This window comes from Epinephelus lanceolatus, chromosome 3, assembly GCF_041903045.1.
Source record: "Epinephelus lanceolatus isolate andai-2023 chromosome 3, ASM4190304v1, whole genome shotgun sequence".
Taxonomy (NCBI): Eukaryota; Metazoa; Chordata; class Actinopteri; order Perciformes; family Serranidae; genus Epinephelus; species Epinephelus lanceolatus.
In genome coordinates this window covers 13,695,163-13,721,842 of record NC_135736.1, presented here as the reverse complement: position 1 = coordinate 13,721,842, position 26,680 = coordinate 13,695,163, and the positions used below count along the sequence as shown (strand labels likewise).

The following is a 26,680-nucleotide window of genomic DNA, read 5'->3' as shown; positions in this document are numbered from 1 at the left end:
ACTAACTATGTACAGACTCAGTGATCACAGCCTGGCCATAGAGACAGGCAGACACAGGCAGACCTGGCTCCCTAGGGAAGACAGGCTGTGTCAGCTCAGAGACAGGTGGAGACAAAGCAATATTTCCTACTACACTGTAGCACATACAGTAGGAAAACATCAGGACAAAAATTAAAGGTAAACTCCAAGATTTGGATACACTGTCTGACCAGACTAAAATGCAACATACTTGGAGAAAACAGTGTCAGCGCCACAGATGCAGCAGGATATGTCACATGCATGTCACAGCCTGAGGGACAACCAACACAACGACATATAGTTCATCTCATCACAGATCACACTCTGCCTTTTTATTTACTCCTTCACTTGAAACATTTTTTTTCTCCTTTAAAATGTATGTCTATGCATTTATCATAATACATTGTTATTAACTGTTTTCGTATTGTCACTGTCTTACATTGTAATTGTGCTTTGGCAACACATAAGAATGTCATGTCAATAAAGCTTATTGAATTGAACTGAGTGAGAGGAAAGAAGAGAGGTAAAGAGGAGGAGGGAGGACAAAGCAAGAGGGGAAGAAGAAATCAGGTAATGTTAGACAAAAAGATTAAGAGCTTGAAAGTAGTAAAAAAAAAAGTGGGTTATCAATTTCTGAAAGAAGAAGTGTGCGTCTGTGAGAGGGAGACAGAGGTAGCTATACAATGGAGTGACAATAAGAATGGAGAAAACACCTCTATAACCTCCAGGGTCTGACTTTGGTCTCTGGATGAAATATGAATTTACAGACAGATGTACACACACACACACACACACACACACACACTGCATATGCGCATTCCACTAATAAAGCCAGTTCCTGCCTTGTTTCCCAAGACGTCAGGCTGTCTGTCCTTTTCCCTTCGTCAGCAACTTTGATCTAATCCCACTAAATCAAGAAGAATAAGAGTCGGCATTGCTTGTGACGGAAGAAGTCAAGGGAATTGAAAGTGTACACACACACACACACACACACACACACACAGACAGATACACATGTGAGACCGCACAGAATACACATATGAAAATGCATATGGTGGGATATGGGTGTGTAAATAGATACTTTGGCAGATATACATATCATTATGCTCTGGCACATGGTGCAGATCAGATAAATCCACTCTGCAACCTGCCACCGGCACACAGGAAGGAACCAAACAGAAGACGAGTGCCAGTCAAACTGAAGCAGCAGGCAGATGCCTTTCACTCAAGTGTGGATGCGAACACACGCATATGGATGAATGTGTAGGAACAAACACTCACAAATCATCCCAAGTCAAGTGGACATGTGGCTGCAACAGCATCCCACATCTTGCCACAGACACACACACACACACACAGTGTATTCAAGTGAACTCATTAGTATTACCCTGCTGACAGGGCAGAGCGCCAACTGAGAACTAATTTTCATCGATGCGTGTTGTAGGCCATTGACCCTCTGAAGCTGCACTCAGCTGCCTGAATTGAGCTCGAACTCACACCTGAAATTAGACTTCTAAGCCCACACTGGCACTAGAGAAAAGAGTGTTCCAGTGGCAAATGACAGAAAATGCCTCAATGCCTCAGTAACATGCAGAAAAAAGTCTGCAGTGTTGTTTTCTTCAGTGACTATCATTCAGACTTGACAAGTGTTAATTAGCAAGTTGCTTGTTCGCACACAGAGCTGATATGACTCTGGAGCAAAAGTATCAAAAGTGCTAAATCTGATGGGGTGGAAAGAAACGGTGGCACAGAGTTAAAGTGACACTGCTGATTTAGTTACATGCTAAGTATTTTTGAGGCTGTTCCCTCATGAAAAATGACAGCATCGCTCATTTCAGCAAATGCTCTGAAACAACACTTGTTTACATTCAAGTGATGAAGCCCTCTAGCGGACTTCGAGTTATGATTCTTGTCTGGTGGGATCAAAGGAGGAAACAGCTGCTGTGTGTATGAAGCCAAAAAATCTTCAGGAGGAGGAGGTTATGGTGGATGGCAATCTTTGCTTCTTGTGTTCTACCAACAGTCAACATTGGTTTATTTAATCCATGATCACAACTGATAACCCATTAGTTTTTAATCATCCTGTTGATGTGGGTCCTGAGTTGGCAATGTTTGTCAGTCTGTGTGTTGTATTGACCACTTTGGTCAAGACGGAAAAATCTCAACAATTATCGGACGGATTTTTGTGAAATTTTGTCCAGATATTTGTGGTCCCCAGATGATGAATCCTACCGCCTTAGGGGGCTTTCACATCAGGGTTCCAGGCCCAGATCCAAGTAAACTTGACCCACAAAGTCAAGTTTGTTTAATTAGTGTGAACTCTCTGTACCCTACCCGGGCACAGTATGCCAGTCTGTCCCCGAGTCCACTTGAAAAGGGGGTCTTGAGTATGGCTCATGTGTAGTAGAACAGAAGTGGACTGCTATTTAATGTGACGACAGGGAAACAGCCTTAATCTAATACTGATGCTTCTATATCAGACAGCAGCGCAGCATGTCGTGGACCGAGGCAAATCTGGCTTTGCTGCCACGTTCCACCTGCACTGAACCATGGCAGGAAGAGCTTCGCAGTTAACAGCATTGGCTCCTCCTATGGCCAGGTGCAGAGCTTCGCCCCACTGCACTGCTGATCCCCTCTCATGACAGTGTCCTGGGCAGCAGGGTTCGTCTGCAGCACCCTTAACTAATGTGACAGCTTAGTGGCTAGGGAGTGGAGAGGGGGGCAATTGTACCGGGGCACGTTATGAATCAATCGCACCTAATGTGAAAACACTCTTAATGATCCACTGACTTTTCCTCTAACGCCACCATGAGTTACACAATTTTGGTTTTGAGTGAAATACCTTGACAACTATTCAGAACTATTAAGACATTTACTTCAGATATTTAAGGTCCCTAGAGGATATATTCTAATGACTTTGATGATCTCCTGACTTTTAATCGAGCACAATTTTCAGACCAAAAATGTTATTTGTTCAACACTTTCTCATCAGCCTCAACTGCACTTTGTATTTTCTGCTAATCAGCAAATGTTAACATGCTTACATGCTAAACTAAGATAATGAACATCATAAACATTATACCTGATTACATTAGCATGTTAGCATTGTCACTGTGTATGTGTTAGCATGCTGAGATAGCATTTAGTTTTCAGCACAGCTTCACAGAGCTGCTATGTGGCTGTAGACTCAAACAAACCATAATCTTTCCCCCACCTTGTGCCTAAACCTGACCAACCGATTTAACCATCACTGTGCAAGGTCAGAAAACATTTATTTTTGCAACAGTGACTGGTAACATCTCTGGAACGCACTGATAAGTGATGTTGTCAGATCAGAAAACACTTGTCTTTGTCACGTTGGAGGGGACTTACAAACTGTTATTAAATTGGGGGGACTTGTTGGAGATTTTCCAAACAAATTCCTTTAAGGTTGAAATGACAGCATAACAGAAGTGACACAAGAGGAATGATGTTGCAGCGGCATAGCTATGGTCCATGTACAAAGGGCTAAGAAATGGGAGAGCTGCACAGTCTGTTCTAACAATGAGTCTCACTGTGAGAAGTCGGCTCAGGTCCCAGGCAGGGTTCAAATCCACCATATTCTTGATTTTAACTTAACAAAGAATGAAGGAGAGAGAAATAAATACAATCATGGTAGAATGGGGTTTCTGTGATACATAGATGTTATGGACTACTCTGCTCACATCTCTCCATCAGACAAATAGAGCAGAAACACAATGTCAGTTTGTCGGTGAAAAAGCTGTAAAGAAGCTGTTAGAGCAGCGTCTGCCTGCACTGATACTGTTGGCATCCACAAAAGTACTGCTAGTGTGTTCAGATATTACTCAGAACTCACTGCACACACCAAAAATAGAGAGAGAAGAAAAGGCTATGTTGAGACAATGTGGGAGATCAAAGAAAAAAGTATAGGTAAGTGAAAAGACAGCAATCTATTTAGATTTAGTAAAATCAACACCTTTCTTTGCTCAGCCTAATTTCAAGGCTGGCTGCCCTAAAATGGCCCAATCTTCTCCTCTGAGAAGGCACACAGATATCAGGTGCACTGACATCAGTTTGAGGCCGGCTTTGACAGGCCATCGCCTTTTAAGCCATTAGGAAGAGGAGACACGGACAGCATCATTGAGCAAAATGTTTTGGGTTCTCATGTTAACTCTTAACAACTCCAGGGAGGCCTCGTGAGGTACAGTATGTAGGCACCAAACCCAATTATGCTTGACTTTGCTCACATCAGCTGCACTCCCTTTTCAACGAACGCAGAGATAACAAGGGCTCTGATATAACTAACAAGCACTGTCAAGTTTGCTAAAGGATAATGTGGATAATAAGAGGTTTCAGGCCCCAATTTTTGCAGCGTTTGGTACAGACATGATAAATTGGTGTCTCTGGTTTGAATGTCATTTGAATTACTTTGGGTTTCAAAGATAGAATTATATATATTGTAATGGGAAGATAAAGAATAGAGAGTTGACACTGACCTAGTACACAGATAAAGCTGTTATGCTCAAAGTGAATCACTGATAAAGGTCGGAATAAAATAATTTGTGGGGATAAGAAGGATAAGGAGTCAGAATCAGAGCACCATGTACTGCATGTGATCTTCCACCAGTGGTTCAATTTACAATGCACGTAACTGATGATGCCACTATTGATATTTTTCTTTAATGCATGACTGCATACTTTCCCAACATCGAAATTGATGACTATGTGCTTACTCTGCAGGTGCTGCGCACCAATTTATCAGTTGTGGTCATGCCCCATTGCACTGAGAACCAATTAAGAACCATTATGAGGTTGATAATCTTTCATGCCAGGTCTCATTATTTCTTTTAACCCAAGAATGAATTAAGTCAGCTTCAGGCTTAAGTATCTAAATTACTCCAACTTTTATGCTGTCTAACTCAGTCGCATAATAACCTTACCTACAGTACAGGCCAAAAGTTTGGACACACCTTCTCATTCAATGCGTTTTCTTTATTTTCATGACTATTTACATTGTAGATTCTCACTGAAGGTATCAAAACTATGAATGAACACATGTGGAGTTATGTACTTAACAAAAAAAGGTGAAATAACTGAAAACATGTTTTATATTCTAGTTTCTTCAAAATAGCCACCCTTTGCTCTGATTACTGCTTTGCACACTCTTGGCATTCTCTCGAGCTTCAAGAGGTAGTCACCTGAAATGGTTTTCCAACAGTCTTGAAGGAGTTCCCAGAGGTGTTTAGCACTTGTTGGCCTCTTTGCCTTCACTCTGCGGTCCAGCTCACCCCAAACCATCTGGATTGGGTTCAGGTCCGGTGACTGTGGAGGCCAGGTCATCTGCCGCAGCACTCCATCATTCTCCTTCTTGGTCAAATAGCCCTTACACAGCCTGGAGGTGTGTTTGGGGTCATTGTCCTGTTGAAAAATAAATGATCGTCCAACTAAACACAAACCGGATGGGATGGCATGTCGCTACAGGATGCTGTGGTAGCCATGCTGGTTCAGTGTGCCTTCAATTTTGAATAAATCCCCACAGTGTCACCAGCAAAACACCCCCACACCATCACACCTCCTCCTCCATGCTTCACAGTGGGAACCAGGCATGTGGAATCCATCCGTTCACCTTTTCTGCGTCTCACAAAGACACAGCGGTTGGAACCAAAGATCTCAAATTTGGACTCATCAGACCAAAGCACAGATTTCCACTGGTCTAATGTCCATTCCTTGTGTTTCTTGGCCCAAACAAATCTCTTCTGCTTGTTGCCTCTCCTTAGCAGTGGTTTCCTAGCAGCTATTTGACCATGAAGGCCTGATTGGCGCAGTCTCCTCTTAACAGTTGTTCTAGAGATGGGTCTGCTGCTAGAACTCTGTGTGGCATTCATCTGGTCTCTGATCTGAGCTGCTGTTAACTTGCGATTTCTGAGGCTGGTGACTCGGATGAACTTATCCTCAGAAGCAGAGGTGACTCTTGGTCTTCCTTTCCTGGGTCGGTCCTCATGTGTGCCAGTTTCGTTGTAGCGCTTGATGGTTTTTGCGACTCCACTTGGGGACACATTTAAAGTTTTTGCAATTTTCCGGACTGACTGACCTTCATTTCTTAAAGTAATGATGGCCACTCGTTTTTCTTTAGTTAGCTGATTGGTTCTTGCCATAATATGAATTTTAACAGTTGTCCAATAGGGCTGTCGGCTGTGTATTAACCTGACTTCTGCACAACACAACTGATGGTCCCAACCCCATTGATAAAGCAAGAAATTCCACTAATTAACCCTGATAAGGCACACCTGTGAAGTGGAAACCATTTCGGGTGACTACCTCTTGAAGCTCATCGAGAGAATGCCAAGAGTGTGCAAAGCAGTAATCAGAGCAAAGGGTGGCTATTTTGAAGAAACTAGAATATAAAACATGTTTTCAGTTATTTCACCTTTTTTGTTAAGTACATAACTCCACGTGTTCATTCATAGTTTTGATGCCTTCAGTGAGAATCTACAGTGTAAATAGTCATGAAAATAAAGAAAACGCATTGAATGAGAAGGTGTGTCCAAACTTTTGGCCTGTACTGTATATAAAATACAAGCCCTGGTAAACATGTTTGGTAAAACAAACATGTTTGATGGCACACTATCCAAAGTAAGGCTGATGCAGTTATAGTGACATATTATCTATTGCCTGGGTAAAAGAACCACAATTAGTATAAGAACAACATTCATCTATTTTGCAGAGTAAATTTAAAGCTAATACACAAGCTACAGCTACATCAAACTAACGCTGTAAAAAGACTAGAGGAAAAAAGGAGTGCTGCACTAGATTAAGAGACTTGGTGTGGGTGATGTTAAACTTCAAAATCAGTGATAGGTTAAGTAGTTGAATAGGAATAAAATAAAAATGACTATCCACTTTATCTGTAATGGAAGCCCATGGTATTGGTTGGGAGGCTGAAAAGCACCCAAGGCACTTTGATTGTAAACTGGTAGCTCACCAGGTCAAGGTTTTCAAAATTTCCATTAGTAACATTGAGGAAAAGATGGAGAAGATGAAGAAGCACCAGCTGAACTAGACTCTTGTTAGCCTTGGTACATGCTATGGGAAATACACTGGATGACCTCTGTGCCACATCTGTTCCGAAGGGAAATTAGAAATTGTTCTGGACAATGACTTTTAACCAGGTCACTCTTTTTCTATATACCAATCTGACAGAGCAGAGGACTGATTGATTGATTGATTGATTGATTGACTGATTGATTGATTGATTGACTGACAGACATAACTTGATTGACTTTTTGAATTGTAATGCATTGGTTACCCAAGCATAATAAAGGATTTTTAAGTTCAATCAGAGTGTCTAGGATGCTTTTCAGAATTGCCAATCTATTCCACAGACTTCCATGAAAAGAAAGCTGGACAGCTGTTGTTATTTTTCATTCTTACTGTAGAAAGACTGTTTTAAAGTTACACTATGCGGGATATTTCTTTAAAACAACTGAAAGACTTATTCTCATATACCTTTAATGAAGGCTTATTTCTTTTGCACTCTTTTTGCAAAGCTTTACTCCAGTATTATTTTATCCTTTCAAAGAATAGGCTGTTGATTTTCCTAAAAGAAATCAGGTTCAATGAATCTGAACTAACACATAATTTTTTCAAATTATGAGGGTTGCCTCCACTGCCTTATTTAAGTGACAAGCTAACGCTACTCAAAGGTTTAATTAAATGCTCACACATTACTTCTCAGATGGTTTGGTTTTATTGTTAACTTCTCAGCAAGGCATGCTATTTTTTTCCACCTTGCGTTAGCCAAGAGAATAACAAAAGTCCAGTTGGGGGGAGGGCTGTAATGGGTCAGACATACAGAGCATTTTAGGAAAAGCCAGATGTGTTACTACATAAGATTACACTTCCTCCTTCTCTTTCTCTCTCCTTTCCCTTATTTCCTTTTCTGTCGGCCTCAGGCTACTTCTCGTGAGAAATAAAGCTCTGTGAAGGAAAAGAGGTTGATGAATGGCTGATAGCGTTGGTTTTACTGGAGCTCGGCTCAATGTGTCCCCAGGCCTTGGAGTCTATTCAGCACTAAAACTCCCCTCCCCTGCTTCCATTCCCCAGTAAGAGGAGATTGAAAAGCCCTCAGCGCCTGGGTCTGAGATGACGAAACACACACACACACATACCTCGTCTCTTACACTTCTCCTTGCTGTACCTGTCTGTCCAGCTTTTCTTTTCTCTCCTCACTTTATTCAGCCAGAGCCAACTGGTTTGGCCCCGCAGCTGATAGAGGCTGACCTCCCTTAGCTTTCCTTCACGTAGTCCGACAACTGAGGCCGTATAAAGACCAAGATGGAAACTGCCTTACTCTCCATTCATTTACTCTCAGTCAAAATGGCTTACAGAGAAACTTGTTTCTCTGCAGGGACAATAATAGACCTTTTCGTGGCAGGCATGTTGACATGTTGCAGCTGGAAAAGAGGTGGTGTGATTACTTACACTGATAATGGCTGCATTCTATTAGCAGGCCACACTTTTGTTCCACCTTGCTTCATATATGGGTGTGGTTAACCTAGCACAAATCTTATGTTATCCATCTTGGTTTTCCTGGGTTAAAGGGATAGTTTGACATTTTGGCAAATTCGCCTATTGCCATAATCCCTATAGTCATATGAGTAGGTACATTACCTTTAATTGTCAGCGCCTGCTGTTCTGAGATCGGTGGGGCAGAGCTGCCCACTGCTCAGCGCACAAAATGGAGGTGAACGGTACAGCCCTCTCTCTCCCTCAACACTAATCAAATACACCATCAAATGACTCCAAAACGCTCTAGTGGACAACACATGGCTTGCGCATTCCCCACGCTATGAAATAATAATGTATAATTAAGTAACATTACGACACATGAAGCGAATACTCGGAACAACTAACTGCACTAAACATACGCTGTTTGAAATCACTCCGCCCAGCAAGTACTGTATGTCTGGAATGTAGTTCTGGCTGTGCATTTGGCTTCAAAACAACTCTGTCTCGTAATATTACATTATTATTTCATAGCGGGGGAATGCGCAAGCCATGTGTTGTCCACTAAAGCGTTCTGGAGTCATTTGATGGTGTATTTGATTAGTGTTGAGGGAGAGAGGGGGCTGTACCGTTCACCTCCATTTTGTGCGCTGAGCAGTAGGCAGCTCTGCCTCACTGAGCTCAGAACAACAGGCACTGATAATTAAAGGTAATGTACCTACTCATATGACTATAGGGATTACGGCAATAGGCGAATTTGCCAAAATGTCGAACTATCCCTTTAAATGCAAATCAGGGTCCAGTCCATGGGGTGGTGGTAATGCACATGAAGATGACAAACTGCCTAAAGAAGAAAAATGTTTACATACTTCAACAGTTTAGTCACAACAATTAACATTTGGCATTACAGCTAGCTGGCGAACAACTATCCATGAACTCACACAAACACACTGAACCATATTTATAGACTACAAGCCAGGCAAATGTTGAATTGTCCTTACAGATTGTCATTCCTGCCTCACTCAGGCAGAAAATTTAATGGTAAAAGTGACGACTGATCAGATTAGAAATTAAAGATTGATACAGGTTAAAGATTAAGATTTAATATTGTTGTAAGGACTGGGTGATAGTGACTAAACCAAATAATGCAATGTGATAGCAGACGACCTGCTTTCAGAAGATGTCCACCCAATTAGAATTTTGAGAACCAATAAGAGCAGTAAAGATAGATAAAGAACAGTCATAACAGAACAGAGAAAATCTTGAGACTTAAAGTCACAGCGAAATGCAAAATAAATCCCGTCTCCTTGTGTATACTGTTCATTTATCTTATATGTGCTAACTGTGTGTCATAAAAAGCATTGTGGATTATTTGCTTTTACCCCTCTCTTCTCTTCTTAAAAAATGTAAAACTGTATTTAACTCATCTTGAACTTGGACAGTGTGGGAACCAGACAAATCGTGTTTATCTTCTATGGGTGGGTTTAATACAATGTCGAACAACTTGGGGGACCTTGGCGCTTTAGCAAAATACGTGATGACATCATTTTTGGCTCGGACGCCCTTGCATCAGGGACTCTACGGCTCACATAAACCTAGCTCAGTAAAGAGGAGAGCCACTGAGGCATTTTTGAAAATAACCCAGATGGCTGTAGCTTATGTGGAACTTTCTGTTGAAGTACTATTTGCAAATCCAAATTCACAGACATATTGATGCCACACCATCGCAGCTGATCTCTGCATGCTGTACTTTGTTTACATTCGCCTGTAGCTCAGTGCTATGCCACATGTTTCGTTGCTCTGATTGGTGGTGGGTCTATCTGATTGCATCCAGAGGCATTTTGGTCTACAGCCATTGATAACGCCCCTTTTACTTGGAAATCGAAAATAAACTGAATGGTTCCAGACTATCTCGCATTTGCAATTTGGTCAGTTGATGCCAGGCTACAACTCGGAGATGGTTATAACAATCTGTCCCATTAAATGTGATTTGGGTATAGCTAACCCACCTATCACATGAAACCCTGTTATTGGGTACCTAGCAGAGTAATAGGAGGGGGTGTTCTGGCAATATACGCATACTTTTTTGTTTTATTAATTCAACATTAATCCTTGGGCGGCACGGTGGTGTGGTGGTTAGCACTCTCGCCTCACAACAAGAGGGTTGCTGGTTCGATCCCGGGCGTGGGAGCCCTTCTGTGCGGAGTTTGCATGTTCTCCCCGTGTCAGCGTGGGTTCTCTCTGGGCACTCCGGCTTCACCTGTACCGGTACTACAGGTCCATATCTCTGATTTAAATCTCTCTCATAAGTACACCTGCTCCAAATATTCTGTTTCCCCAAAATTTGCGATATTCAACTGACATTACTTATTTTATTCATTGTTTTATTAATGTTATAAAACTACCTCCATGTTAAAGGGCTTAAAACCCAGCTTTACAAGGACAGACGCGACAGCATACACAGACATACTCATGTAAGAACACCAAGGATTGTGCTAAATCAGCTATAGAAGTGTAAGCAGCAACGTGTCCTATTTGTATTTCCAAGTCCTGGTTGTGCCAAGCAGACCAATTAGGGGTAATGTCATGCGGAAATGTGAGTCAAAGCAACACCAGTAACGAAAGACAAAGTCACCCGTGGGCCACAACAGTTTTTTCCCTCAGTGCTCAAATCTGAGACAAGGGATAAAGGAAGTCATTACCAAGTTTTGGGTGGTGGTGGTGGCGTGTGTGTGTGTGTGTGTGTGTGTGTGTGTGTGTGTCTGTAAGGGGGTTAGAAGTAAGGGTAGGGGTGATGAAATGCTGTAAAAATCTGGGAAGTTGCTAACAAGCACATTGATTTGAGCTTAGAGGGGAACAACAGAGAGCCAGAGAGAGAGGGAGCAAGACTGATAAAAAGAGAAGGAGGGGAAAGGAGATACAAGGCAGGAGGAGGAGAGGAGAGAAGAGGAGCTGAGAGAAAGGGAAGAGAAGATAGGAGAGGCAAGGAGCCTAGAGGAGAGGAGACAGGAAGTACTGAGACTAGAGGAGAGGAGAGGAGAGGAGAGGAGAGGAGAGAGGATTCAGGACAGGAGAGAGGAGTGAGGACAGGAGAGCAGATAGGATGTATTGAGAGGAGAGCAGATACAATGCAAGAAAGGAGAAGAGGAGAGAGGATTCGATATAGGAGAGGTGAGGAGCATAAAGAGAAGGACATAGGAAGTACCAGGAGGAAAGGAGATAGGATGTAAGGACAGGAGATGAGACAGAAAGTACCAAGAGTAGAGTAGATAGAATGTGTGGAGAGGAGAGAGAGGATGTGAGATGAAAGGAGACGAGAGGAGAAGAGAGGAGAGGATGTGAGGTAATAATAAGAAGAGATAGGATGTGGGGACAGGAGAGGAATTAGGAAGTACTGAAAGGGGAGGAGGAGAGCAAGGATGAATGAAGAGGAGAGGAGATAGGATGTGAGGATAGGAGAAAAGATAAGAAGTACTGACAGGAGAGGAGCTGAGAAGAAAGGAGAAGAGCTAAGAGGAGAGTAGGTAAGAGGAAAAGAAAGGATATAAGAGGAAAGGAGCTGACAAAAAAGGAGTTAGCAGTTTGTTTCTGCTAACTCGCACTCTTTAAGCAGACAAAATGATGCAGACGGAGCACACTACTCATTTGCACGCTCTAGTTTTTAACAAAGAGACAAGCTTACGCTCTATCTCACGTACCAAACACACACACACACACACACACACTGATTAATGTTAATGTGCTACAGTTTCTCTTAAAGAGGGAGTGCGCCTCACAAGTCTCTTAAGGACTTTCACACACCTCAGCAGCTTCTCCCGAGAAAAGACATCGGATATACACACTCTCTTCATAACTCAAAGTTTGGGTATTTTTAATAGGAGATGCTTCTCCCCCGCACTTACAGCCAAGTGTCTGATAATGTTTCGAGTCAGCTGCTTTCTAAGTTATGCATGGGTGTTGCACAACAAAGTCAATAGGAACAGCAGAGTATTAAAGTTATGAAGAGAAAATAAGAGAAAGCAGCGATGTAAGGAAAGTAAGAACGGCTTAATTACCAGGGAGAAGAAAGGAAAGCAAGATCAAGGTTTTTAAGAGTGGGCATGTGTGTACTCTATGTGAGTGTGTGTTCTTATCTGCTTGGGGCAGGTATAATAAGGCGGCTCGTCGCCAGCCTGTGGGAGAGCAGGAGGTGAACTGAGGTCACTGACTCCAGTCTCTCTACAGGCTTCACTTTAATGATGGCGGAAGGTGAGGGAGTCAGCTAGGTGGGGGAGTGATAGAGGGAGAAGAGACATGGGGAGAAAGAGAGAGAAGGTTTATGAGGCACACGGTCCCACAGAGTGTGACTTTGACTTTTCATGGTCTTAACAAGGAAACAGAAACCTCCGAACAAAAGGAGTAGGAAATAGTAAACACTTAAAAAACAGCAACTCCCACAACCACCCACAGATACATATCCACTCATTCTGCATATTGCAGGAGTAATATTTCTAAGAGGTAATACATGTTTTGCTAGATGGAGGTGTGCAGGGGGAACTGCTACAGAGTTTGCTGAGCTCTCACTAACTACAGTCTTTAACCTGGCTCTCTCACACTGACGCAAAAGTCATTTAACAAGGTCAGAACACATTTCGTCCACTGATGTTGACAAACCGATGAAAGTGAGAGAGGAAATCAGAACCAAAAGCAGCTGGAGACGCCGTAGGAAAACAGAAAAGCGAGAGAAGAAACAGATGAAAAGAATGTGAAGTGGCCACAAAGAGAGCTGAAAGCATGCACAAGACAGAGAGCAAAAATACAGAGAAAAACAAGTGTGCAACCGAGAGAATCTGAAGACCAATCCAATTTCATAAGGCATTACATAACCTCAGTGGATAGCTCTTTTTGCATTAATCTCTTGGGTTATGCAAGCCATTTCTGGGCCAAATCGCTAGACTTATAGCAATGAGCTTATGATGCAAACTAGCTTTGGTTCTTTTACAGCACACTGTCAATGCTGTAGTGGTACACGCACACACATAAATTCACAAGCACATAGGAGCCTTTCTCTTCCTGAGAAATGCTCCCTCCAACACAAGACAGTTACCCGCAGGCTGATAGGTAGACTGAGCACACACACAGATGCACACACACACACACACACACACACACACACACACACACACACACAAAACAGCTCTACTGAACTGCTTTAAGGCCTGAAGGTAACACTCCCTGTTGCCCTGCTTTACAACTAGACACCGGGGGCTCTATAGCCTTTTAATATTGATGACCTGTCCAAGAGATATAACATTAAACGTCAAACTTCCCTGACCAGATGATTTGACCTTTGTAAACAGGATGTGTGGATACTGATATTCCTGTGGTGGTGAATTGAGCATGCAGGAAGTCAGGAAGAAGGAGAAGAGGTTAAAAACCATCCACAATATATCAATGTGAAGGATACAGTGTCAACAGTTAATTGTACTGACTAAATAAAATAGATGTATGTTCACTCCTTTACCCTTACTGTGAGAAAGAGCTTAAAACAACCAGCGGATTTAACTCCGGGAAAGCCAGACTGACACTGATGAAGATGCCTTTTATGTGATTGGTTGACACTGAATAGTTTGACCGGCCAAGGGAGAGACAGGAGAGTACATTTATGAAAGCAGAGCTAGAGTTACTTAAAGGCACAGGCAATGTAGCTGGCAACATACAGAGGCACATAAAAAACTTCAAAAGGTTTTATGACACAGATGAATCTTGAAGTGCAAAAGATTTGTGAACCGATGGCCTTTATAGCAACTGTTAACTGTTAGTAAGAGTGGTGTAAAAACTGATCTTGGCTATTACAGAGAATTGAACCATCTTGTCTCCTGGTGACCCAGAAATGTCTGACACATCATCTTTCGTGATGAAAGAAATGATAAGAAAACAGCAGCATTAATGGTAGCAGTAATTCAAAGGAACAGCGATATTATTAATGCAACAGCGCAACAACAGCATTAACCTAAAACAGCCGCAGAACTGTATCTCATTATAGCAGCATTAAGTGACTTAACTTATTAATAACGGCAGCCAGTTGCTTTCAGAGACTCATAGGTGAGGGGCAAAATGAGATAGGGGCACCTTGACTAATCACAGGATTAGGTTTAAAGTGGAGTTAATTTAAGGTCCATGTTTAGGGTTGAGGCTAATTTTTGCCTCAATGTCACCTCCAAACAGCTCTTGAGCTACTGTATAAGGGGTCTGACCAGAGGTGACATTTTGTGGACCAAAGGGGCACCTGAGTGTTCAATGTACCCATCAAGTGCCCACAGAAGTGTATGCTACGGGCCACTTGGAACGATTAGCTTAGCACCCAGGCACTCAAGTGCCCTTGTATTGGGACATTAGTGTTAAATAAAGGGCAATTCTGTGTTCAAATTCCATCTCAAAAGGTCATTATAGCACCCTCCCTCTACCCTAAAATGTACACTGTTATGCAGCTTTTGTCCCAAATCACCACAGCAGCATGCTCATTTCAGGTGTAAATGATCTTATGACAAATTCATAAAGGCCGGTTCAACTGGGCATGTACATGAACAGTGCAAACTATGACTGTAATTTCATTGTTAGTTTTATGCAAACAGCAAAGATCCTTTTGTTCTTTGTTGCTATACAGTACATGTGTTTTATGTAATTTGGAGAGATGTAAAAGCAGGACGGACATAGTGTGTCCTCTGATACTTACAGTACTGTAGTGTATTTCTTTTTTCTTCTTACATACATAAATACTGTGTGTTTGTGCAAGTTACATGTGATTAAGAGTAGACAGGAGATACAGAAAAAAAACTTAACCTTAAAAGTTGGGTCTTAAAGACTTAACAGCATGAAGATGCATATTTCTGTAGTTCTCAAAACAACCCCAGAACTAAAAACCCCTCACACATCTGACTGATACGTGGATTGTTAGATTGAATAAGCATCCTTGTTGCGGGCTTTATATCTGACCAGTCACACTATCCAATTATCTGTACATCTCAGAGACAAAAGAGGCTCGATGCTTTTGGATTCCCTAATAGGTATGCAACGATCCAAGAACTTCAGTAGTTGATACCATTTATTATACAATACCAGTATCAGTTAAATCCCACGATTCTTGATAATTGCCCAGTTCAATAAATTTAGCAAATCTCAATTTAATTCCAACATACACTCCTTTATCAAAAACATTTAAACTAAATTATAAACCAACTGGTCTATGTGGGAGGGTGGCAAGATGGTGCAGTGGTTAGCATTGTCACCTCACAGCTACAGTAGAGCTGATTCTGATTTGAATCCAGGGTGGAGGGTTCGAACCCCAGGGTGTGGGAGCCCTTCTGTGTGGAGTTTGCATGTTCTCCTCATGTCAAAGTGGGTTTTCTCCAGGTACTCCAGCTTCCTCCCACAGTCCAAAGACATGCAGGTTAACTGGTGACTCTAAATTGGCCGTAGCTGTGAATGTGAGTGTGAATGGTTGTCTGTCTCTATGTGTCAGCCCTGTGATAGTCTGGTGACCTGTCCAGGGTGTACCCCGCCTCTCACCCAATGTCAGCTGGGATAGGCTCCAGCCCCCCCGCCCCCAACAAGACAAGCCGTTCTGGAAACGAATGAATGAATGGTCTTTGTTGGTTCATCTAATTTACTGGGCAAGGAAACATACCATATATAGCTCACAGTATATTACTAGATTCCTCCTTCCTCAACACTTGTACATGTAATATGATGGCTGGTCTTCATGGTCTGATCTTTATCCCGCCCCTCTTCCACTGTGATTGGACAGCTGGGTGACAGTGACGAATGCAGTGTTTTAACCAAAGTTAAACTTTTTTCAACTCTTGGCAACCAGAAAAAACACCAAATGTACAGCGCTCAGCACAGAATAAGACGCTCAGTGCGTCATCATACTGCTGGTGTTTGTAGCATAGAGTAAATATGTGAACCCTCCGAATGCAAAGAATTAAAAAAAAAAAAAAATGCTGGCCTCAGGAAAAAAATGCTTTTCTTTTGACCAAGTTGAAGTGGAGCTGTTGCTGCAGTTATACTTATGGCAGTCTTCTTCCTTTCGCATGTAACAGCATACCAAACACTTGTTGGCGTATATGCTGCCCCATCAGATCTGGAAGACTTGCATCCCTAGTACCTACTGTCCCTAAAGTGCTAGAGAAAAAAAAAAAGAGTACCACTTTGGTACTGAAGTGTTGGTTCCCGTGACATTCCTATTCCCTAATCCTTGTCTCTCCCTTACTGTATTGTTGGAGGTGTTGATTGGCTGTTACTCTGTGTCTCTCCACCTCCAACCCCAAAAGGCCTGAAGTCTGATCTCCATGGCAACTGAAACGTTACCTGCACTTGGGATGAGATTGTGTGAGATTTGACACCTCAAGTTTTAGGAAGAGATGGAGAGGGAGTGAAGAGACTTTAAAGCCTATGAAAATGGAGTTTGAGGCAGCGAGACTGGGAATATTAACTCTGGCTGGGTTTTGAATTGGTAATCGGGACAAAATCCACATGGAGAAAATAGTGTCTCTCAGAAATAACATCATAAAGACAAAAATCTATTTGTCATTGTTGCTGGCCAAAAATGTTCACACTCATATGGCAGGATTTCTACAACCCTGCAAAAAAGTAAATACTGGACTATACAAAAATGAACAAAAGTAACGTCGGAAAGTATCAAACTAATTAAAATCTATTGATGACAAGCACTAAAATTTAATCTTGTGTTGAGCCTTCATTTAACCTTTGCAGACTTCAGTGGAGAAAAAATAAAGAAAAGAAATTTTAATGTGACAAATAAAAATCGAATGTTCACAAAGAATTCAATAAAATCTGGTGAAGGAGTCAAGGATTTCAGTAAATCACCCAACTCACTCATGCACATTTTATTAAGGCTTAAAGTTAGGCATATTTAAGACTGGGGCTGCTTTGAGTGACAAGCTGTCTGTCAGATCAGTCAAATCCATCCCTCGCTTCTCCACCGCTCCACCCTCTTGTCCAAATATGGTCATTTCTGGCACCAAAAAAACAAGATGGCTACAGCCAAAATGCTGAACTCCAGTTCAAAATGGGAGTCCACAAAGCTATGGGTGACGTCACACTAGCTACGTCCATTATTTATACAGTCTGTGGTTACTCTGAGTAATTATTATGTAAAGGACAATGAAAGGCTCATTTATACTCTCTTTACACACAAAAATAGATACGTTCATTTTAGACGTTGGAACCGTTTCTGCCCACATACCTCCATGCATCCTTTATGCTGACATAGATACAACGACTAGATGGCACTAGAGGGCAGAATCAAAAGTTTCTCACGACAACAAACGCAGCAACAGTGGAGGAGGTCGGGATAATATACCTTTAAATGGAGGCAGTGTAGTAGACAGCAGTGGTCTGTAAAGCCAATAATCACACTGCCACATTTGGACGGAGAATTCTTTTCACTATAATACCAATTTGTCCCATTCTGCCATTTTAACATGTCTTTGTTGTGTTCTACAATTGTGTCTTGCTTGAACTACGCTACACGATTGGTGGTGGTACTGCTCTGTTTTGATCGATTCTGTAAGCTTTCAGAAGACGTGCACAAACAGCAACGACATGAGAGTAGAGTACAGACAGAAGGCACAGTCAGAATCAGAAATACTTTATTGATCCCCGAGGGGAAATTAGTTAGGGTGACCATATTTTGAGTTCCAAAAAAGAGGACACTCGGCCGGCCACGACATAGCCTACTTAAATGATACTCGCAGTTTACTCAAAGATGCCTTATCATTTTAATATATTTAAAATTGATATGTATGGATAGAAAATTCAGTTATATTACAAAATAATATCTCTCAAAGACAGAAATTCAGATAGGCCCCAATAGGGGACACATACACACACTAGAGTGTGGCGATCCAAGCCCGACGGTACCCGACGGGTCGGGCCGGGTTTGGTCAAAAATGTAGCTATAAATTGTATTCGGGCTCGGGTCAGATTCGGTCAGCTTTCAGTGAAAATGTAGTGTAAAAATAAATAAAATCCTATTGTCTGTCCTGTTTATTGCTTGGGCACTGTTATTTACGTGACAACACCTGAACATAACACACACAGACACACATTGGCTGTTTGTTTCTACCTCTCTCCTCGCTGGAAGTCTCGGACCTCCAGCCACCCGCCTCCGCCTTGATTAAACGCTGAAAATAAAATAAAAGAGGGAGACAGGTTTTTCCTATTTTATCTTATTTTGTTTTATTTCTCCCTCTCCCCTTGCTGGAAGCCTCGGACCTCCCGCCTCCCGCTCTCCGCTGAGCACGCCCGGCCTGTTAAATAGCCTGTAACCATAACAACTGTGTGACACAAACTCAGTGCTTTGGTCATTAAATAATGTCGGGCTCAGTTCGGGTTTGGACAGAAATATGCGGCCCATGCTGCACTCTAACACACACACACACAAACACGTGGAAAACCGGACATTATCATCAGTTTATAAAAAACCCCCCGGACGGGACGTGAAAAGTGGACATGTCCGGGCAAAAGACGACGTTTGGTCAGCCTAAATTAGTGTATCCAACATTGAGCATAAATGGAGCTCTACTCTGGCACCATAGGTGATGCTCAAGAAACCAGCAGTTTATCATATTTATTCCTTGGATCTTCACATCCTGACTACTGTACTACACAGTGACTAATCCTTCAGTCCACACATGGCTAGTGTGTGCTACACACACAAACGGCCATATCTTCCTCTCCTGTGCGAGATTCTTTAATCATTAAGTTTTAGTAATCTGTCTATATGTCTCTTTACAGTAGTGACAGGATCAGGCACAAAGGTGCTGACCATCCACCTTCACATTGACTGCAGCAGTTCTCAGTGATCCGCACCCTCGAGTCTGTAACGTAGAGCAGGCGGAGCCCTGTCTTTCCTCAGTCTCACACTAATACATCTCAGGTGCCTTGCCAATCTAATTGGCACCAAATTCAGCTTCATTTCCATCAAGCTGCTCAGTTAGCCCACGTAGTGAGAAGTGCAAACTCAGCAGAGACGAGGGGATGCAAAAACCTGTATTGAATTAACTTAAGGTTTGTGTGCTGGTGTGTGAGGGGTGTGAGTGAAATTTCTGCTTTGTGCAGAATTGAAGGACAGAGCAAGATCCAAAACAAAGGGATGGCATTTATCAGGGAGCCTTCCAACAACAAAAAAAAATCCAATGCAAAGAGGCATTATTTGCATATTTGAATAACACAAGTCCCCGCCCCAAACTCCACAGATGCCAGCTCAGCACTTTGCTTGCTGTTCTGTCATGTCCTCCCGCTTCTCCCCTGCAGGCTTTTGTACTCACATTCTCTCATTGGTTCATCCGCCCGCACAGTGACAGCCATGAGATATGTCACAGAAAAGGGAGATTATAAGTGAATGATTTCCTTATCATTATGACCTGCAGGCCACAACACAACACTATCACATTAATATAAAGAGCACAAAAACAGATTAGAATTCAGTGTAGTTCAGGTTTTATCTATGTAATTATGTGGCTTACCGAGTTAAATCAATAGAAGTTGCTTTTGTCTGTTTGTTCTGGTTTATTTTCATTCTCAGCCATCGCCTGGGGGCCACAATATGTTAGTGAACCTCTGTGTGCTCTGATCATACATCTCTAGTGAATACAGTCCAGCCACCTGATTGTAGTACTGACTGTAAACTACAAATCAGGGTGTATGTTATATACAGTAACACAACCCTGGACCAAATCATCCCCTCAGTGGCCAATTACAGCTACCTTCTGCTTCCTCCTCAGCCGACTACAACTCAGATATGGCCATGAGAGCAATGTATCTCTCACACACACACACACACACACACACACACACACACACACACCATTGTAGTTTGAGTTGTAGAACTGTGGAGGTGGATGGACCCTGGGCACTTTTTGTTCAGTTTTGTACTAACGTTACCCAAACTAAAAGCAAAGACATTTTTTCTAAATCTGTGTTTGGACTCAACTTCCACAAAGCAGCCTCTTTGGGGCAATTGTTGTCTTTGTGCCTGGTTTTCCATTCGTCTCGGTCAGCTTGCTTGTCCAGATTGTCAGAGCATTTGTCTGTATTTTTATTTATATGGCTGCATCTTTGCGTGTCTTTGTGAGCACTCTTGCACAATATTAGGGACATGGGGAAACAAAAGAAGAAATGCAGTGCCCACAAAAATGGACAATACTGGGAACAAGTGAGAGAAAGTAGGCAGAGAAAAATACTATTTTTAAAACTACAGAGGAGTGCTGTAAGAGACAGAAATAATATGGTGAGAAATCAGACCTGAAATAGGACTGTAGTGGGAAGCTTTGAAGTTACACCACAAGTGTCGGAAGTCTTGATGGAATTATTTACCCAATACAATATAACACTGTTTATCTGTCAGTGTGTCTCTTTATGTCCATCACACCAGCAGACAATACTCCAACTTGGAACCAAAATAAATCAAATAAATCATCTGTGTGCAAATACTGTTTGTTGATTTGCATCTGAGGTATATTTTGTGTGAAATGTTGATTGTGAGCCACTCAGGATGTCATCACTATGGCTCTGTCCTTTCTCGTCTGTGTACTGACAAAAACCGATGATTGCTTTTGCTTGATGTGAATATACACAAAGTTAATGTGCAGGAGTACAGACAAACAACATCAAAACAGCAGATTTCTGTGATTTTGAGAGTACTCTAATTGTTTAATTCGTTCACAAAGTTTTTACCCCCTGTGTATGTATTGTGCCAAGAAAATCAATACTTTTCAAATCCCTGTGTAATTGTGTGTATAGTTGTGTGCATAGCGTTGCAGCAAGGCAGGAAATATGGTGGTTAATTATGTATTTGAACCATATAACATAACAAAAGACTATCTACTGGATCAATATGCCATTTATACTAAAAAAGTAAGCAGCATCTGTTTTCCTTGAATTATCACGTATCACATTATCTCATCAATAACATGTTAGCTGTAAGGGTTTCTCAACATTATGATGAACCAAAGATCAGTAAAGACACTACAGATGTGTGGCAGCCCAGTTGCTAAAAGAAAATGGCATTGCATTGTACGGTCCTGCACATCACTGACATGTTAAATTTGTAAGTTTCACATCAGTGTTTCCAAAGTGACGTAGTATATGGGCTGACTTTGTCATCAGAGGATGGAGGAGATGGTGGATGGCGTGACACCTATGCCATTTTTAGCCATTTCTATGTTTTCAGTAGCTTTCTAGTAACCAAACATGAATGTTTTTTTGCAACCAGTCGCTGTTTTTCATCAGGCAAAGTGTCCCAAAAAGAAGTTGGTCTTTACCAAGACATCAATGGCTTTTCTAGCTGTAATTTGTACCAAAAACATATTTTAAAAGATCATACATAATCTTTTCCTGAGCATAACCACAGTTTGCTTCATATTCATGTATTTGTGGTAGCCTACTAACATCTGCTGCCATGTATTGATTTTCTATTTTTGGAGCTGGACCATTCAGTAGGAGTGCTGTTGAAATATATAAATACTGTCAGGAGCAGTGAAAGTAAAACTTAACAGTTCATTGTGCTGGGCCTTAAAGTTTACATTTATATGCCACTGCGGTGGAAGCACCACTCATCCATTGATCTGATCAGTTCTGATTGGATTAACTGATCAATGATCCATCCCATGACTCAAACTCCACAAACTGCTACTAAGAAAAAGAGAACTCACCAATAATTCCTTCTGAGATACATTCATGGACCCGCAAGAAAGCCCCTGAATTTAGAGAGGGAACACAGAATAATAGCTACAAAGGGACACACACACACACACACACACACTAGAAAATAAACAGAGAGTTTGCTGATTCCCCCTTGCCCCAGTCGTCAACTACAACCACACATAGATTTTAATTCTGTGGGAAACCCTGCATAATCAAATGGCTTTTGTGCCTGAACTCAACCACACATTATGTACAGCATTGTGGAAACTTAAAGAAATATAAAGTTTCAATGTACCCACTATATTGTAACGTACAAATGTGGTAGCCAACATTTTCTCTGGCGATTGGGTTGTTTGTGGGGAGCATGAGAGACATAAGGGAAGAGAACACAGTATTATTATTTCTAGTCAGACAGCCAAACTGCATTACCACCTTAGTTCAACCGTAACTTTCTTTTTTGTCTTACTGGCGGCAGGGACCGAGGGAAATGAAAGGTGTGGGAACAAAAAAATTGACACACCAACAAAAAACGATTGGACACACTGCATAACCCTTCTGTGTTCCATTTTACTGCAGCAAACCATGTGGAAAGATTGACATCGGGAGGCAAAGTTGATGTGCTATTTCTCACACCAGTGTTTTTTAACGACTGAGTCAGGATCCAAATGCAGTTTGAAGAAAGATTAGACTCTTTCCTCAAGTAATCCAAAGCTAAGAGCTATTTTTCCTTCCAAAGCCATTCCATGTGGGCAAGGTGGACCAAATAATTCTTCATGCTGGTATGTTAGATTACACTTCACAGTCGCCTAAAACACATCGTGGCCCCAGTTGGGAAAAAGACCAATTTTAAAATGCGGGTCCCGAGACACTACAGTGACACGCACGCTGTAAAAACCATCCTGCCATCCATTTCCAGTGTGACGACTAAGCTCAGCCTTGTGGATGTCCCTGCCATCTCTAAACTCATTTTTTAAGAACAAGATTCCTCTTGATTTTCATACTCTCTTGCTCCGTGCAAGAGGTGTCATATGTCTACAAAATGACTGCCAAAGGCTGGGGGTCAATACAGTACTTCTTGTATGATTTGTGAGAGTTGTCGCAGGCAGTGCACAGTGCAAAAGAGTGCAACAGGGTCTCTGCAGACATCATTATATTGATCTATACTCTATGCCTATGTCATTGCAGTGATCAATGGTGGCAGAAAGACAAAGACTTCTGGCCCAATCAAGGCTGAACAAAGACGTCTCCCATCTGTAGCGCGATTCAGTTGTCTTCTCAAACTCACACCTATTCATAATTCTGCTATTCAACATTAGCCATCCATCTTCACGGGAGCCTGACAACCTGTGTGATTTATTCAGTCTTGGCCATGAAGTAGCTAGACTGGACAGAACAAGCCTGAGGGATCTCTCCCAACAGGGCTGATTTACATTCATCCACCCGTTTATGTGTGTGTGTTGGCTCTATTGCTGTATCCGTCAGCAGAAACATGCAAGCGTGCTGACGCAGGGGATAAAAGACACACACCAACGCAGTCACGTTGACAGGAAACTGTGGAGTGTGTCAATACCGGATCAATACAGCAACAAATAAATCAACAGGACCTTAGGGCCCTCATTCAGTACATAATCTTAAGTGGGAATGTGTGTAGTTAGAGCACAGTGCTCTCTTAAACACCTTGAATACAATATGTAGGAGTACAAGAACACATTGGTTACAGGAGGATTGTAAAAAGTCATTGGTTTGTTGTCACAGCTGTCATCAGGTTCATTTTGTGGCAGATATGTTGTATCCCTCCTAACAAATATGTTTAAAGGACAGCTCACCCCAGAATAAAAAGATAGATATTGTTTCTCTCTTTCTCTCTGTAGTGCCATTTATCAGTTTTGATTGTTTTACTGTAAGTTAGTGAGTGTTGGAGATATCGGCCGTAGAGATGTCTGCCTTCTCTCCAATATATGGAACTAGATGGCACTCAGCAAGAAGAAGAAAAAAAAAACAAAACTGAAAAACTCAACATCAATGTCTTATCCCAGAGATCATGACCCCGTAACTCAAGATAATCCACGGAGCTTGTTTTGAGCAGTTTCATGTACAACCTATTTTCTTTCTACAGAAACACACCCACCAACCATATCACTGTGCAGAAGGAAGCGTGCATCTACTCATGCATGAGAGGACCATGCTTGTGAGAGCAGTAGATGTAAATATTTTACGGCCCCCTCCTTGGCTAACTGTCACGTCAGCTAGCTTAGTGGTCCTAGATGAGCTAACAGTAGATGCATGATTCCTTCCGTGCAGTGGTATGATTGGTTGGTATAGTTCAGCGGAAACAAACTAGTTCCTGCATTAAAAACAGCTCACCTCAATGTCTGTTAATTATTCTGAATAATCAACTTGCTATGATCGGGTCATGATTTCTTGAAAGAGATATTACTGTTGAGTCTTTCAGATGTATTTTATTTATTTATTTTTGGAGCTCTGAGCACCACAAGCCGAGTGCCATTTAGTTCCATTATATTCAGAAAAGGCAGACATCTCGACGGCTGATATCTCCAACACTCAGCGACTCACACCAAAACAATTAAGATTGATAAATACCACTACAAGAAAGACAAAAAATAAATATTTTTGATTTTGTTGTGAACTGTGCCTTTAAATACAACTGTGACAAGATGACATGAAAATAATTCATATAGTAAATAACACAGGTAAATGTTCCTTCTCTGGTTCAAGCAATCAAGCTGTTAAGCCTATCAATCAATAAATTCCCTTTTCAAAGCAAACATGACACAAGAAATGTCACCTACTGGCTTCTCTTCAGACCAGTTACGATTCAGAGGCAAACACTGAATGAGAAGTGAAGTTAACATAGGCCCCATCATCACCTGCTCAAAACCAATTACCAATAACAAGTCAAATTTGGTAGCCTTAGGATAGGGCTGGGCAATGTGGAGAAAATCAAATATCACGATATTTTCGACCAAAGGGTTGACTACTGGTGCTTTCACAAACAGAACTGTCTGGTAAGTTCAGAAAATTACATCACTTTACTGTAATGCAGCCTTTAAAACAAGGAAAAGACAGCACTAACGACATGACAATATCCAAAAGACAATATCTAATCTCATGTGATGAGCAATATCCAAATATTGTTGAGCCCTACTTTAAGATACAGTAACTCACCCTTGCAGCTCCTTGACAGACATGGAGATCTTGAGATTATGTCCCAGAACGTGGAGAGCAGTGAGGATGTCAGCCCACTGGACCATCTCTCCCAGAGGACCCCCCTTCAGCACTTTGGGGCTGAAAACATCTCCAGACTCCTCTGTTAGGAAGCCCACATGGACCAGGATCTGAAGGAGGGCAGGTACACAGAGCAGCAGAGAGTTAAAATAAGAGTCTGTGGAGACGCTAAACACCAAAATCTCCATTTGAGAGGAATATTGACTGTAAGAATACAAAGCTTGCTGAGGCTTCAGATTCTGTTATCATCTACATCAGTCACTAACTCACATGACTTAAGAGGTTTTAAGGGTCTTAATTTTATAATTTTGGCTATCATTTCTATAGGTTATGAAAACATCGCACTCACCGAGATAATCAGTGAGATCTAGGAACATGGTGACATCACTACACTAATGTCCTATGGGACAAAAAACATTAGCAACCAGATTATCTAAACAACTTTCTTTAAAAGTGCACCTGAAATTTAAGATCAACTGAGGCATGTGTGGTAAGTAAGTATAAGGTTGAATCAAGAAGTTGGTCTATAAACTGCAATGGATGTTTACAACTGACGCTAGGTAACATTTTTACCATGCCTTTATTTTTAATTCCAAATAAATTTGGCTAATCTTATCTTAGCTTCACTTAAAATTCATGTCACTGCTTGTGTTTCTTGCTTGGCCTGACTCAGCGTGGGTAATGTCACAGTATTCACAAATCTCAGCAATAAACTTTGTGAGTACAATGTTATAATTAACAATAAACCGGAATGATCCCTCAATGTAGTTAAGTTCTGCAGACAGTTTGGAAAAAAAGCATGAATACGTTTCTGAGTAACTTCATCTTCATTTTCTAAACCATCTACTAACATTAACAAAACTTATCTTTTAAAACAATATACTTTACTAAATATTAATAATATTCAGCTGTTAAGTGGGACTTTGTTATCTGTGTTACCTCAGTTTTAGTCATAGAAAACTTTATTTCCATTGCAATTTGATATTTGGCGATATGGCTGTGTTCTGGGACCTCTCTGCCCTTCCACGTGACTACATGAAAACTGACGGCAGACAGAGCACACCTCTCTGCCCTTCCATGCGCCTACATGGAAGCCTAAGGCAGTGAGAGCAACAGCAAAGACCCCCTGTTAATAAGCCTAAAAACATCCAGCCATTCTTTATTATGTACCATAATGCACATCTTCAACATAATTTAGAGA

At 41.6% G+C, this 26,680-nt stretch overlaps 1 protein-coding gene across 2 annotated transcripts in view; it reads right to left on the bottom strand.

The window, feature by feature from the left end:
- LOC117255684 (alpha-1,6-mannosylglycoprotein 6-beta-N-acetylglucosaminyltransferase B-like) overlaps positions 1-26,680 on the bottom strand; it is a 161,146-nt gene that overhangs the window by 46,900 nt on the left and 87,566 nt on the right. For both annotated transcript variants that reach the window (XM_033624816.2, XM_033624820.2), the window contains exon 8: positions 25,420-25,589. In XM_033624816.2, the coding sequence (XP_033480707.1) occupies positions 25,420-25,589 (170 nt within the window). The remainder of the gene's footprint in view (positions 1-25,419; positions 25,590-26,680) is intronic.